The following is a 15,476-nucleotide window of genomic DNA, read 5'->3' on the forward strand; positions in this document are numbered from 1 at the left end:
CAGAACCACACTCAATTTGAACGTGTATGTCTTGTATCCAACATCAAAATGCATTACTGCTATAGGCTCACTTTTGGCTTTTGGATAAAACTGGTTAAAATTCTCGATATGCAATACATCTGACAAAGAATGACAAGCTGTATCACCAAAATAAATCAAATGTGGCGGATTTCTCAAGAATCTCAACAAGAATACAGTTAAATCACAGTAATCTTTGCAGAAAAGTAAAATGTATGGCTTCTGGGCTTTGCAGTTCTGTGTATAATAATATACATGACTGGTTAAGACAGACAAATCAAACAATACATAAATAAAAACATGGATTTAAATACTGCACATGTGATATTATCATGAAATGATGAATCAAATAATCAGTATCATATAAATAACAATGTCTGACTATTACTAGAAGATTTTATTTCAATAAAATAAATACTTGTTCATGTGGCCTCATGTTAGAAAATGAAAATAGTGGAAAATAAGAGCCAAATAATCTGCAGCAATGGAAACAGGAAATATACTGGCTTGCCTTACTAAAATCAATGGGTTATGGTATTATTATTGAAATATAGCACATTTGTGTCAGAATGTAACTGACTTGATAATAATTAACTCTACAAATGCAAGGTTAAACATCTCTGTCACTCGTTATTCCCATGGCAGTCCGTCAGATATTCCAATTAAATAGGGACATCTGATGGAAGTTTATGAGACGTTCATTTAAGCCAAAAGATAAATTGGGAATTGGCAATAGTTTAAGTATGAGGGACAGAAGTTATCCAAGATCAACTGATTAAATTACAGTAATGAAAAATTTTTGCCAGCTGAAAAATAAAGGGATGAAAATTACATTTCTCCTAATATTGACAGTTGTGTTAAGCATGTGTGGTCTGGATGAGACCAGATGTAATGGCCGCCAGCGAAGGGGCAAGAGAGGTTTTTATGCCTCTTATATTCCTATAGGATGTAAACAGTTTACCCTGTAAGATCTTTTTCCAGTCTATTGCTTCATTAGAAAACTGTGCTCAAATAGCATGTATCAAAAGTCCCATTGTCATCTGTTATTTGATATTTGTACCTCTAACACCTTACTACTGGTGTAATAACAGGACCATAGAAGTGATATGCCACACAATGAAGCACCAGGAAAGAGTAGTGGAAGCTAGGTTAAGAAAAGTTGGTTAGTTTGTGAGCAGCAGTATGGTTTCATGCCAAGGAGTATTATAGATTCTACATTTGCTTTGGGAGGGCTGATGGAAAAGTACAGAGAAGGTCAGAAGGAGCTGGCTTGTGTCCTTGTGGATTTAGAGAAATTGAATGACATCGGTACCAGGGGAGACACTATGGTATGGCATGACTAACTCGGGGATGGCAGAGAAGTATGTTACGGCTGGTCCAGGATATGTTAAAGGGTAGCACAACAGAGGTTACGTGTGCAGTAGGAGTCACAGATGGGTTTCGGGTGAATGCAGGTATATATCAGGTATAGGGGCTGACCCCCTTCTAGTTTGGTTTGGTGATGGTCAGGCTGACAGATGAGGTTAGGCAGGAGCAAGATTTAAACAAGATTTATTAACAAGTACAAAATATAAATAAATAACACATTAGGATGTCTGCCTTGACGATTTTGTTCAAATGAAACAGTGGACAAGAGTATGTGAAGGAAATGGGGAAAATAAACAATTGTGATCAATGATTTTCCCAAACATCAACCTTAACCAAACAGTATACTAGAAAACAATAATTTTATATTTTATTTGTTTAAAAAAATTATATTACAGATCCTTCGATCAGATGATATGTCAGTCCATAAATATGGCTTTAAAAATATCAAACCCGTCAGTGGCCCGATGACCAGAGTCAAGTATGAACAGTTTTTAAGACGACCCCAAGTAAACAACATCCCTCCAGGACATGCTGTCTTGTCATTGCCGAAAAAATGTAGACTGTCTACAGAATGTTTTTGAGGTATTGGTGGTTCCCATGGCCTTGTTTCTCCAGCTAGGGAGCTATACAGGTCAGACAGGTATCAAATCCCTTTTAACTGGGAAATCCCATGTCAAACCATCTCCCTGCGGGGAGTGTGCAGAGGGGAGGAGAACACGTGTCACCCAGTGCCTAAAAACAAAATTAAAAGTTAGTGGCAACAGAAGAATCCAGGAGAACAAAGCAATGGAAAGTAAAGATTTAGTTGTGTGAGACACATACCATCGTTTCTCCACACCAAAGAAGACTTTCCAGTTCTTCAGTTTGCCATAATTAAATGGGTTTTTATATTCCTGGATAAAATAAAAAGAAAACAACTATAATTCACTGATATTTGGAGTGGAACAAGCAAAACTTTAATTATGACTTCAATGTGACATTTTAATTGGAGACTATGCTAACCTTCCCTATTTTTGCCATTCGGGATGTTTCTTTGGCGTTTATGTGTTTTTCTATGCTGGTCTCTCCTCTGGAAATGAGAACTGCATGCCAAATCGTTAAAGCTCCAAGGGCCACGCCCACCGTACTGAAAGAACAAAACATATCAGATTAATCCACAGCCAAACTCTCAAAGAACAGTTGAATGACATACTAATTGGCTATTGATAATTTGTAGCTAATCTGATACCAACCCTGTGCTAATAACACTGAAAATTAGCAACAGCCTTTTTTTTTCACTTCAATCTATTTCTGCATTTTACATCTTACCCTTAACATTTATGGAAAAATTTACATCAATGAAAAATAAAAAAAATTTTAAAAAAATTCTGAAAATTTTCCAATATTATCACTTTTAAAACTAATGACTGGATTAAAGCTTTACGCAAGAGGACACGACTATTAGATAATGTCATATAAATGCCTTGAAGCAAAATGAAAATATTTTACCTTGTAAGCACCCACATGTAGATAATGCTCTTTTGAATAATTTTATCCTTAAAGGTATAAGGAGGTGCAGGTGTTTGGTAGTTTGCCTTCAGAAAGAAAAATGGTAAATATTACAAAAAAATAAAGTAATGTCACAATAGCTTAGTAGCTCAGTCATTGTGTACTTAGTCTTTCTTTTTACCTGTCCAGGGGGTAGAAGCCCAATAAGAGGTCCCATCCCTGTAACTGGCACTCCTGGTTTTTCCATATCCAAATGCTTAAAGCGCTAAAACACCATATATAAAATACCAAGCAAAGTATTAAAGATAGAAAGACCAAGAGTTGTTTAAAAATTTTCTAAACCTAAATGAGGAACTATAGAAAAGGGCACAGATAGCACATGGCAGAAAAAGATAAACCTGAACAAATCAAAGGCACCATCCTTATTTCCTTATTTAATGAATGTTTCTTAGGTTGTTTCAGTTAAAATGTATGTATTCCTTCCAGGACAATAAGCGCTGTTGTATCTAATGTGGTGTTTCAAAATTGAGGATAGGTAATATAAAATTTGCGCAAATCCTTGAAAAATATGATTTAGATAATTGACATTCCACCAAAAGATAGACAAATATTAGATATGTGAAAAATGTATTCAGGTTGTCAACGGTATCCCATTTGTTGAGGAAATGTGGTCTCAAAAAGATGGTGACACCTTGCAAATGGTCACTCCTCATTACTCAATAGCACAAACAGATGTTAGTTGGTGTCTCAGTCCCAACTTCTGTAGCTCATGAAAAACATGCAAACCAGTTACTGTTGCCATTGAATCAATTTCCTCCAGGTTCTCTCTGGATGCTTTACATGAAAAAGCGCTCTATCCCCCAGCAACTTTTCTAATACAGGTGCAGAAAGAGCTAAAGATCATATTGTGATCATATAGTTTTATCACTGCTTACTAAGACACTTTATAGTTTCACTGAGACACTTTATAGTTTATAGTTTATTTTTATTTCTAATTCTGCCTTCTTTTATTATTTATTACTGTTATATTTTCTGTAACTCTGGCACAGCAATTTCCTTCGGGATTAATAAAGTTGTTCTTATTCTTATTCTTATTGCTCTAACAGTAATACTAAATAAGTATCTGACATACACATGTGGGCGCGCGCACACACACGCACGCACGCACACACGGACATGCGCACGCGCGCGCGCGCACACACACACACACACACACACACACACACACACACACACACAGCTTATCACCTCAAGAGCACTATATGCCTCTAAGAAGAGGTTTCTGCCACTGATGCTGCAGTAAAAACAGCCCATGGTCAGGAAGAGACAAAAGGAGAAGAAATATCTGTGGTTAAAATGTCCCACGCAGTTATTTAACCAGGCTGAATTCCATAGGTAAAGGAAAACAGCTTTAAAGTTTTGAAAAGAAATGTGTGATTATTCAGGCTGCATATTATTTGAACAATAAGGATACGACAGTGATGATCCATTTTCAAAATGCACCTGCAAAGAAAAAAAAGTATAGTATTACACTCTTTTAAACCTTTGTTCCTTTTTCAATACAGCTTCATAGGGCTAAGATGGCGCTAGGCTTAAAAACCTTAATGAACCAAGCAAAATTTTTAAAGATCTTGTTCAATGCTTCTGGTCGGCTATTTTTTAATTAATGACAAACTACATAAATGGGCATTATGATAGATAGAGGTGTTGAATTTTTTCTTAGTCTACTTAAACATTTGTCCAAGTTTTTAAAGAAAGCATTGTTACTCATTCAAAACTTCAAGTCAGGTTTGTTCAAAACTAAGTTGATAGGTAAGGGTAAAGGGCTGAACCAAAACTTGATTTTAAAGAATTAAGATTTCAAATACTGTACTCACCTCAAAATTGCAAAGTAATCACTTCAAAATTATATTTAATATCAAAAAACTTAGTTTTAACATTTTAATTGTCCAAAGACTATATAGCATTCTGTCTGAAAGATATCATTTGAACACAGGTTTTAAATTAAATCAATCAGAGATTCATGTTGAATATTCTTATAACTTAAACCCATCCATTTTGGTAACCTCTATTTGTATGAGATTAGCTGAGCAATATAGGAATTTTCATTCAAATTGACTTCCCCTGTCAAGAGAACATGTATATTTACCAATAAATTTATCAGTCTAAAAAGGAACAGATGAAACAACAGTGACTAACCTGTTACAAATACCACAATGGTGTGTTCTTGCTGGTTTGGGAATGATGCATTTTTTGCAGACTGATACAAATGGTATATCATTTTTTTCCTGCAAGACATTCAAAAGGCTTTACTAAATGTGGATTTAATTCTTGAATGGTTGTGTTACTATGAACATGAAAAAAAAAGTTGATATCATACAGAAGGGGGGCTCCCTGGGGCAGTCTTGGTAGCCTTGTAGTAATGAAAAGCAATCATGATGAGGTTCCAGTGTCCAAAACAAACATGCCATGTAATCCACAGTGGAGAATATGAGTTGAATACCGGAGGCAGAATAATTACATAGGCTATCACCACGATGGAGGTAGTCAGTATCACCACCAGACAAACAAAGACCTGTGGAAAAAAGACAAGGAAATAGTCATTAGGCAGTTAAGAAAAAAAATTCAGGGGTCTCATATTGTCATGGGAGTGTTTGTCCATTTATTTTCCATGATTCCTCTTTAAAGAATTTGTCAGCCTCTTCGTTGATGTGAAGATTGGTGTAACAACTGCAAAGGTTTGATTTGTTGAGAAACTTTATTTGACGTCTGTCTTCTGGTGACCTATCAGCCTACTGTTATTAAAGAAGAAGTTTGGCAGATGCATTTCATGCTCTGAATGTCTGTTGTTATTCACTTTGTAGTATCATAAAGACACTGATATAAGTTGATTATTTTGAGAGCAGTAATCTTTAAGTTCATAAATTGATGACACTGTAGAGAAATATAATTTAATAAGATATGGCTGTGTTTACTGTTCCGACATGACATAGGTGCAGCATGATGAATTCATTCGTAGCGAATGACTGAACGTCTGTATCTTTTATTTTCATTTTTTTACCACATGCCAAGCACAAGTGAAGAAGTACTCAAGTAAAGGTACATTCTAAATCAACATTTGTCTTCATTTTTTTGGCTAAGGTGTTACTTAACCAGGTGTTAAGTCAGTGTTTTGACACATTGCACAAGAACACAACAGACTTATTAAGCAACACTTACCATGCCAAACCAGCGGGTAACATAATCCACGGCCCAAAGCACTGGTTCAAAGACTGAATCAAAAACCACATCTAAATCTGTGAGAGAGTTAAAGTAAAGTGATTTCACCAGCAGCTTCATGTAGGCCCATATTTCCCTAATCCATGGAGGCAAGCGGCTCCTTCCTCTCCTGGCACAAAACCGTAGAAGCAGCCAACGCTGCAGGTGAAGAACAGAGGTGGGACACCACCGCATCATGCATCCGTACTCTCCATGCACCTTCAAAGAAACAAGCAATCATTAAAGATTCCTCAATAACCCTGTAGTGATTGGATACATTTCTAACCCCTCCCGAAACTACCGGGATTTTCGATAATAACCTACAGTACATATGAAACTTACTGCACATGAAAATTTGCATGCAGGCAATCCAGATTTTGCTGTGATTGACATTTTCTTCAATCAACAATTGATAATGAGCTAATTTGAACTTTACCATACATCTATACAAACTATACCAATTTACAGATTTGATCAAGCTTAAAATATTATCTAAAAATCATCGTATTTGGAATTTTAAAGGCAGTGGTTTTGGATTTAGCGCTTCAGTTGTTTATGCAACTAACGAAAGCGCTCATCCAGTGCCAGATTACCCTCGAACTTCATCAATTACGATTGAAAATATGGAGGCGTGGATTAAGAGCCAATTGGTAGCATTTGTTTATGAAGGAGGGTAAAGTAAGATACTTTTTAGGGCGGTTGGGTCAAAAACCAAGACACAAAAATGTGGATAGGTTGCATTCCAGACAGGAGGAGTCGGGATGAAGGTGTATCTAGTAGGGTGAAGGAGCAATAGTCAGGATTCAAGCTCACTTTGGTCAGCAGAAATGCTAATTAAAGTCACCGATCCAAGGTCGGCTTTTCGAATTGCTACATGACTATGACACTTAGCTTCGCGTTGAATCTATAAATAATTCGCCGGTCAAGTAAACACACTAAGTCCTTATCACTGCAGTGTAAATGACATTGGTGAGAAATAAACACTCGACGCTGTGATCAACGCAACGCATTCTCACACAATACAGCAGTTCATAAATTACTGAAGGACATACTCACAATCTCTTAATATGTAGAAACCTTCGTAACTTCACTCTCTCAAAGACATTTTCAGAAGAGGAACAAAAACCAGATTAATTCCATACATAAGCGAGGAAACATAGGACAGTGAGGAAATCGTGTGACAGTTAAGATGTGAATCCTGATCCCGGGACAGTGCGCATGCGTCGTGCTGGAACGAACAGCATCATGGTCATTTGAGTCAGAAAGTAAAATTATTCACCGGAAATGTAAGGTTTCCATCATCCAGAAATATTGTTGTAAGGAAATATATTATTTAGTTTTCGCGAGTAAAATAATTGAGACCTTTTGGTCTATGATGACACATTCATTTGGGACGCATTCAGAAAACAAAAGATAATATATACATCTTTTAAAGTGAGGGGTCATATTCGAAGTTAATGTATGATATATTGACTATCAAACTGCCATTTCAAAACAGACCTTTTAAATAGGACCCGATCTAAAAGCCTGTTAAGTTCTATATTTAAAAGTAGAGTATTTAGATATAAACTGTTTTCCCCAGAGGATTTATAAAAGATTCATTTGGGACGCATTCAAAAAACAAAAGATAATATTATATTACATACACTACATTACGGTCATTTAGCAGACGCTTTTATCCAAAGCGACTTACAAAAATTATACACACCTTATAGTGAGGGGTCTATTCAAAAGTAGAATATTTAGAAATAAACTGTTTTCCCCAGAGGATTTGTAAAGATTCGTACCAATTTGCCTTATAATTTCAGAATCAGTAGTGCTTTATTCACCCAGGAATTTTGCAGCTACAAGAAATTTGCTTTGGTGGAACTTCACGTGTTGGATGTTTTGGAGAGAAGGTCAGAAAAGCTGGTGAGATGGTTGGGTCATGTACAGAGGAGGGATAGAGAATATATTGGTGAACAGATGCTGGAATTGGAGCTGCAAGGCAGGAGGTCCAAAGAGAAGATTTATGGGCGTAGTGAGAGAGGATATGAAGGTAGTTGGGGAGAGAGGAGGATACAGAGAATTGGGTTAGATAGGGAAGGTTGATTCGCTGTGACGATTCTTGAAGGGAGAACGGAAACACACTCCATACCAGTAGGGGGCGGTAATGTGCCTTTTTCTTCGTTTGTCAACCGCTGGACAAACCTGGTGAGATATAGCGCACTTACACGTGGAAACGGACCTTCCCAGGGAAGCGGGTTACCGAACCTTTCCATCCATTGTTTCCTTCTATAATCACAATGTCATTTTGCTTTAACTTCGATTTGCACAACGAAACAACAGACTCGAAGGATTTGGATGGAAACGATTCGCAAAACGTAGTTAAAGACTTAGCGGCTAAACATGTGAGTAACGCTGAGTGCTACTTGGAGAACTACTTGAAGCTTTTCTCAATATATCCAGTATCACATGCAACGCCGATTCCCGGAACATCCACAGCATCTAACGGGACACGAAACTGGTGTTTTTCAATTATAGCATAATCTTAAATTGCCCCCTTCCTCGTCCCTGCGTCATGCGTTACCAGACTTTTTTAGTACTAAGGTCTTGACCTTCACTTGCTCCCTCACGGGGCCACATGCACTGTTTAGTGTTTCTGGACTTAACATGTATGGCTTTTAAAGTTATTTTCTGTGCCAGGACATGAATTGGAGTCGGTGGGAAATCAACTGTATCCTGGATTACTACTGCCAGCATCGACTCCGTCACAGATAGTTTGGTGTTTTTATTATTCGAGAGAAATCCCCGCCAGGGGCCGAAAAGGCAGCCGTCTCTATTGTGCGAAACTGACGCCTTCCGGGAATTTATGGTTTCTGGGTAATTTTGATATTGGCAACATCCATTGAATCTCCATTTTTGTTGTTGATCAGTGAAAGACTTATCTTTGTTTTCGAGCTTCTTCCCGCAAGTCCTGGTTGACAGTCGTTGTGAGTGTTACATTTTACCCTTTGAGGTAAACCCAGTAGTGAGTCATTATCATAATAATTTATCCTTTACTATCCTTCTCTGCAATTAACTCATCATGGATGAACTATGAGCAGTAGGCTGCCGTCCACGGGTCCAACACTTTGACACACGAGGAGGAGCTGGGAATCGGACCAGGAATGTTCGGTTCCAAAGACAATTGTTTTACCCCTAACTGCTCTATTAACTGCTATATTCAAATATCAGGTGGCAATTTTCATGCCAGGACTTGAAATGCTCGAATAGGGATGGACTTCCCTGCTCCACAACACTTTTTTTTTCATGCGCAGAATGTCTCTTAGTGAAGTTTTGCCACACAGTCCTGGTGGTAAATCCTATTCAGCACGATCTGAATCAAACGCTCCTCAGATTGGATCAGTTTGTCTTCTGTCTTTTTAATAAATGAGCCCATTTTCCCATTCCAAAGAAAGCAGACACACAAATACAATTTCAGTAAATCCCATTCCAGTTACGAATTCACACATCCAGTTTTGATTTGAGTGTTTGACATTGACTGTAGTAATTCCAGCATGACCAACTGATCTTGGAAATTCTGGTGTTTGACTTGGTGTCTGTCAAAGCGGGTACTTTGACAGTTGACCTCACAGAGAAGGACTATGTGTCACTTGGAGCATAAATAAATAGTTACTATATATATCATACGTCAGTAGTAGCATAGTTAATGTTCACATGACTTTTCAGGTGTTAATAGTACACTGCCCTTTTAGTTCAGTATTTCCACCTTGGCCATGGGCCAGATTTCCTCTACAGCACCTTTTTTGCAAAACCACTTTATCTTCTATGATGTGTTGTTACTCATCCACACAGAAACATAAGGCATACAATCGAGTCAGGTTACGGTTTCTAATCAGCCATACTGTTTTTTTTTTCAGATAGAGGAAAATGCCAAGCCACCAAAGCCAGTCAAAGAGACCCGAGAGCATCTTCCACCCTGTGACCCACAACATCTCTTTCTAGATGCTGTCTCTGAAACAGTCGTCATCGGAACTCTTCCCCCTCTGCACTTCCTTAATGAGACGGTTTTTGAAAAGACCATCTCAGAGAGAGAGGACGGGGAAAATATTCTTTCTCGCACTGCTGAGCAGAGATCTGACCTCATATCGGGTGTGTACGAGGGAGGCCTGAAGGTGTGGGAGTGCACTTATGACCTACTGGAGCTGATCGAGAGAGATGGTGAGACTTTTGCTGGAAAGACCATTTTGGATTTGGGCTGTGGTGCCGGGCTTTTGGGAATATTATCTCTGAAGAGAGGAGCTGGGCAGGTCCACTTCCAAGACTACAACAGTACAGTTATTGAACAACTCACTCTGCCAAATGTGATCCTGAACTGCCAAAATGACAACAGTGACAGTGAGGATGAAAACGAAGGGAAGAGCAAGGGGAATCAGAAGGACTGCAGCAAAAGCGAGAAAGAATTGACAAAAGATGAAAAACCACCACTTAAAAGAAGAGCTATCGACCCACTGCAGCATTCATTATTAGGCAGATGCCGTTTCTTCTCGGGCGACTGGAGCTCATTTCATAAGTTTCTTCTGAAGAAAGACCCACCATTAAAGTATGACATCATATTCACCTCTGAGACTATCTACAACACTGCTTACTATCCCATTCTACACGAAACTCTCCAGAAACTTCTGGCAACAGATGGACTTGTGTACCTTGCCACCAAATCTCACTACTTTGGTGTAGGTGGTGGACTGCATCTCTTTAAGTTGTTTGTGGAGGAGAGGGGTATTTTCTCTGTGGATCACCTGTGGGATGGACAAGAAGGACTGCAAAGACATGTAGTGGTCTTACATTTTAAAAAGGCAAAAGACAGTTGAAAGTGAATCCCTCTTTGAAACTTGTAAATTTATAATTACTGCAGTTGCAGTAAAAAACTAAATTAAGCTGTAATAAAAAGACAAACACTAAAATTTCCTGGTTGGTGGTTTGTTCTTTACCTTCACATTTTTCTTCACTCTCACACATAGACAATTTAATATATTTGCTAGTAACTAAAGGCTGGTTACAGGTCGTTAGATACATAGGATAGAAAGGAAATGGGCTCAGTGACCTTTGCAAGTGATTCCCCCACCCCCCCCGTTCAAACAGCAGAATGAAAGCAAGGCTTGTTTCTGAAGTCTGGCACAAAATGTCAATTGCAATTTATCCCACCAGCAAAGGTTGTACTTTCAGAGCGGATTCAAGAGTCACGGCGCATTAGTGGTGGGACTCTATAGGGGTTCTGTACCTCTTAGTGTAATCATGGCTGTGCTTAGATAATGTGTTTCCATGACCTTTTCTGTCAGTATTATGAGAACATGAGTCTTCTGTTTTCTGGGTGTGCTTTGTTACAAAACCAAAAAATCTGAGATATGGCAATGCTTTATATCCCGGAATTATGCATAAATGTGCAACCGAGTACAAGAAGGGAAGTACAATGTAACTTCCACTAATGTGGGGCCCGCATCATGGAAACCTGTTGCATTAATCTCTCCTGAGGGTAAGGTTGTAAGAAGTCCAGATCAATTTCTTGAATCTGGTCTGGAACTCAACGAGGAATCCAAAGGCTTTACGGTCACTGAACAATGAAACCGATCCAAATGTCAGTTTAAATTTAATTTTACCCCTACAACTACAGACTGTTTACAGTATACAATTTAATCAGAACATGCGAGTGTAGTTTAAATATTACCAGAGAGCAAACAAACCTCAGTTGATTAAATAAAACCAGTTGAACAAAAATTCACACAAACATGTCTAATCCTAATTATAGCTATGACACAAGTAATAGCAAGTAACATGCACCTGATAGATATTTAGAAACCACAAAACCATTTGTTTTGTGACCCATTGTCCCCCGCTCAAACATGAATTTACATTTCAACACTCAGAACGTGTGGCCAAAATTTCCAATATGTAATAAGAAGTAATATCACTGTCATGCTCACGTACACACACAGACGGTGAACTGTAGTTTCTGTTGTATATGGCTGCCTCACTGGTGTGTCAGCTTTGTCAGTGTCTCATCTTGACAGCTGTACATGGGTAATGGGGGAATTCCTGTTTCCTACGGTAGACATAGCCTTTCCCCTGCTTACTTTATGGGAACAGGGGGCAGGGCCAGTCAGATGGTTTTCCTCAGAAACTATTATGTGTTGATTCATTGTGAGGGGGCGTGCTGTTCACTCCCACTGTTTCCTTCTTACTGGGAAGTGACTGTTAGTCTTACCGTACAGACGGAGGGAGGCTGATGGGTGATGTGAAAGATGATGGTATTTAAGTTTGTTAAGCTCTGAATCTGAGACAGTGCTCCATATCGTTACCTGTAGATTGGAAGACGTGGGAGTGTCAGGGGGACTGGTAAGGAATGTTTTATTGTAAAATGAATGCTTGTAAAGTAACTGCTCATTTAACTTTAGAACATTTTTCTTTGCTAAAATTGGACCTGTGAATTGTGTTACATTTTGATTTTGTAAGAGTGCAGCTTCAAGAGTCCTTTCATGACGAGTCACAGTTGTGATTTACTCAAGGCTTGGAAAGTTCACTCATCAATGAATGACCTGCATAAGCCTTTTGGTAAGGAACTGTTACATTTTCTTTCAAGAGACTAGACTTGACAGTGATTACAATTAACAACAAAAAAAAACAACTAACACTTGACATTTTTAAACAAAAGTTTAACGATCTAACATTATGGATTAGAGGTGAATCTAGAGTACAGTTTTCTTATTTCCTTTCGAACTGTTAAAGAGTAAGCAGACATTGCACTGTTGTCTGTTATGCTGTATTAATAAGATTCATTTTGTGTTGAATACAGATTCACTTGCACCTTGTTTATGTTTTTGTCAGAATATATTTTTTAAACTTAGTAAGTTGCAGAACCTGTTGTATCCCAGGACAACTCCCAAGAAGACAGGAGTTTCCTGACTTTGTTCAGGTGTGGCCTTCCTCATGAGGTTCATTGCACTGTATTGCATGCATTCTAAAGGAATGTGTACTCAAACCGAATGAAAGAGTGTTAAACTCAGGGAATGATCTCACTGCACTGTTACTATCGGCTCCAGACCTTGAATTAAGTTCTTTTTGGATGAACAGGGAAAATCCAACATTGGTAAGTTAACATCCAACGTATTTGAAGAGTTCAAAGATACATCAACCAATTGCTACATTGTCAATAAATGATACTGTCCCAAAGTTCTTTCCTGGGAGTGTTAGGCTGTAAATGATGAGTCATTTCACGCTTTGTCTAGAGCACTGTCACTATGAAAAGATCCAGTGCTTGCATCAGCCCAACATACAAGTTCCTTTCAGCAATTGTGAAACATTACCAGGAATACTTAGGTGAAGAGATGGTTTCCTGAGATGATGCTGGAGCCCCACAAGTGGCTTTTTTGTAGCATCAGGATTTGATATTTTCAATTGTTATATACATTTTGGGTTTTTTTTTTTTACACTCTTGGTTTTCTTTTCTTCCAATGAATGTGTTAATATACCTCAAAAGTACAGAAAAATGTATTCTTCTATAAGCCAGTGAATAATGTCGTGCAGATTCCAGCAGTTACAAATCAAACTGAGTTGCAGTCATATGCTCTTGCTCAATCTTTTGATGAAAGAAGTAGGCCGGACGTTATCAACTCATCACCATGCTTTTCCACAGAAATGGGGTGAGTCATGAGAGGCTTGCCCTTAGTGTGCTGCCTAATGTATATCAGACAACACTCCTCATAACTTTTCTATTAAGTTCTAGATTTCTTATGCAATTTTATCAGCTGCTTGTGGCTTTATGATTGGATGGGTTGGAACGCTTACATTAAATGGAGTTTTATCCATTTAAGTCATGAGTGTATTTTTTTTAGTTTTGCTTATAAGTCGTCTTTAACAATGGATAAAGAAGTTTCTCAGGATCAGATTTTGATAAGTGCTCTACTATGAGAACTGTATTCCATAGATGGTAGCATATTCAAGAGTCATCTATGGATTCAGTTCTTTTGGCAGGGTACTCAAGTGTCAAACTTTCTGCTTGTACCAGAGGATGTAAGTAAAGACAAACTGAAGAATTGTGTTCTTTTTGATCATACCTGTTTGTAATATGTCTACAGTCCTGTTAATGAATTCAAATCCACTGTAAGTTATCAAAATGTATATGTTATAAACAAAATAAAAGTCAATTGTGTCCTCTAATTTTGTGTTTATTTGGCCTATACAGCATGCAAATATTGAGGCCATTTTGATTATGCAAAGTTTTCAGTTTTCAAAAGCAGTGATTTTCAGGCATGATCGCTTTGCAATTCTACATACCAAACCAACTGAGAATATGATATGCACCCTTTGTATGTGGTATTACAAGGAAAAAGAAAGATGTAAAGCCACATAGCAATCTCCTCTAACTTGGGTTGTGAATCCCTGACGCTGACCCTTAAATCGTGTCTTGTAGTGATAGTAGTTTGGGGAATTGAGGATTTATCTGCATTTTAATAAACATCAAATTAGTCATCGTTGTGGAGACAGACATCACTGTTAGACATACATAAGTGGTTAGGTGGCGATGAATAAAAAAAAGTTATTACAATAAATGTGAATAAGACTGATAGGTCTCGAGAATCAAGTCAGCCTCATAACAAACTCAATTCCAGCCCCTCTGGAATATAATACAGATGGCATTATGATGTGATTATGGAAATAATCATAATGATCTCACCATATTGTTGTGTTTCTCACAATAAGTGCTGCAAAAATACAAGGAAATATGAACAAATATGCAAAAGCCTGTTAATGTCATCACAAAGTTGAGATAAACAAGGGCCTGCACTGTGTGACCCAAGACACCGTATCCAAACAATTATTGATTAAACGTGAGTACTGGATAGTTCCATAACTTTCCCGGGGGAGAGGAAACACTAGATGTAAACTGATTTTAAATAAGAATGTATGATAAACTATTCCCCCCTTGGTAACACCAAGAAAAATATAAACAACTTCTGACCTTTGGAAGACCATTCATAACATGTCGGATCATTATTTATGCCTGGACTCTTAGTGCACTGTGGACTCGCACACATTTTCATTAGGTGGCTTTAGTTTTATTAATGGTTAGTCACATCGTCCTAAAAAACGCACGTTGATTGTTGTTGCAGATGTGATAATCTTATCTTCCTGGTTGGCTCCTTCAAGCAAGTCATGACTTGTTTATTCATATTTTGGCATCAAATTCACCTACTTTCAGATAGAAGCCGATTATTCGGGTCTATGAAGCAACGCGAACCCATACTTCGTCATTATTGGCTACGGTTGACGTCATCCGTTGACGTCAAACTATCGTATCAACCAAT

General features: G+C 37.9%; 2 protein-coding genes across 3 annotated transcripts; one reads left to right on the top strand and one right to left on the bottom strand.

The window, feature by feature from the left end:
* Positions 1–1,552: 1,552 nt before the first annotated feature.
* zdhhc16a (zDHHC palmitoyltransferase 16a) lies at positions 1,553–7,348 on the bottom strand. 2 transcript variants are annotated; one of them, XM_086169398.1, is made up of 11 exons: positions 7,189–7,348; positions 6,094–6,351; positions 5,255–5,449; positions 5,074–5,162; positions 4,349–4,377; positions 4,123–4,256; positions 3,056–3,139; positions 2,875–2,960; positions 2,389–2,512; positions 2,209–2,279; positions 1,553–2,118 (listed from the first exon to the last, which is right to left on the bottom strand). In XM_086169398.1, exons 2-11 carry the CDS (start codon positions 6,328–6,330, stop codon positions 2,019–2,021), a joined length of 1,149 nt encoding a protein of 382 aa, XP_086025524.1. In that variant the 5' UTR covers positions 6,331–6,351; positions 7,189–7,348; the 3' UTR covers positions 1,553–2,018. The 2 variants fall into 2 exon arrangements, with proteins under 2 accessions (XP_086025524.1, XP_086025532.1); XM_086169406.1 differs by having other exon boundaries at positions 6,094–6,291; positions 7,189–7,328.
* A 961-nt stretch (positions 7,349–8,309) lies between these two features.
* mettl18 (methyltransferase 18, RPL3 N3-histidine) lies at positions 8,310–11,066 on the top strand. Its single transcript, XM_086161839.1, has 2 exons — positions 8,310–8,522; positions 10,035–11,066. The coding sequence occupies exons 1-2, from the start codon at positions 8,418–8,420 to the stop codon at positions 10,983–10,985; spliced, it is 1,056 nt and encodes a 351-aa protein (XP_086017965.1). The 5' UTR covers positions 8,310–8,417; the 3' UTR covers positions 10,986–11,066.
* Positions 11,067–15,476: the final 4,410 nt, after the last annotated feature.

This window comes from Fistularia commersonii, chromosome 2 (genome assembly GCF_037954325.1).
Source record: "Fistularia commersonii isolate RoL2024-O1a breed Wild chromosome 2, RoL_Fcom_v1.0, whole genome shotgun sequence".
In the NCBI taxonomy this organism is placed as follows: Eukaryota; Metazoa; Chordata; class Actinopteri; order Syngnathiformes; family Fistulariidae; genus Fistularia; species Fistularia commersonii.

What these genes read in the sequence shown, in the direction of transcription:
- zdhhc16a (XM_086169398.1), bottom strand. Translation starts at nt 6,330, where the DNA reads ATGATGCGGTGGTGTCCCACCTCTGTTCTTCACCTGCAGCGTTGGCTG. An exon ending in GAAAATGGATCATCACTGTC is followed by an intron (nt 4,257 to 4,348) that starts GTATCCTTATTG and finishes TATGGAATTCAG; the next exon opens with CCTGGTTAAATAACTGCGTG. An exon ending in TACATGTGGGTGCTTACAAG is followed by an intron (nt 2,513 to 2,874) that starts GTAAAATATTTT and finishes TTGTTCTTTCAG; the next exon opens with TACGGTGGGCGTGGCCCTTG.
- mettl18 (XM_086161839.1), top strand. Translation starts at nt 8,418, where the DNA reads ATGTCATTTTGCTTTAACTTCGATTTGCACAACGAAACAACAGACTCG. An exon ending in AAGACTTAGCGGCTAAACAT is followed by an intron (nt 8,523 to 10,034) that starts GTGAGTAACGCT and finishes TTTTTTTTTCAG; the next exon opens with ATAGAGGAAAATGCCAAGCC.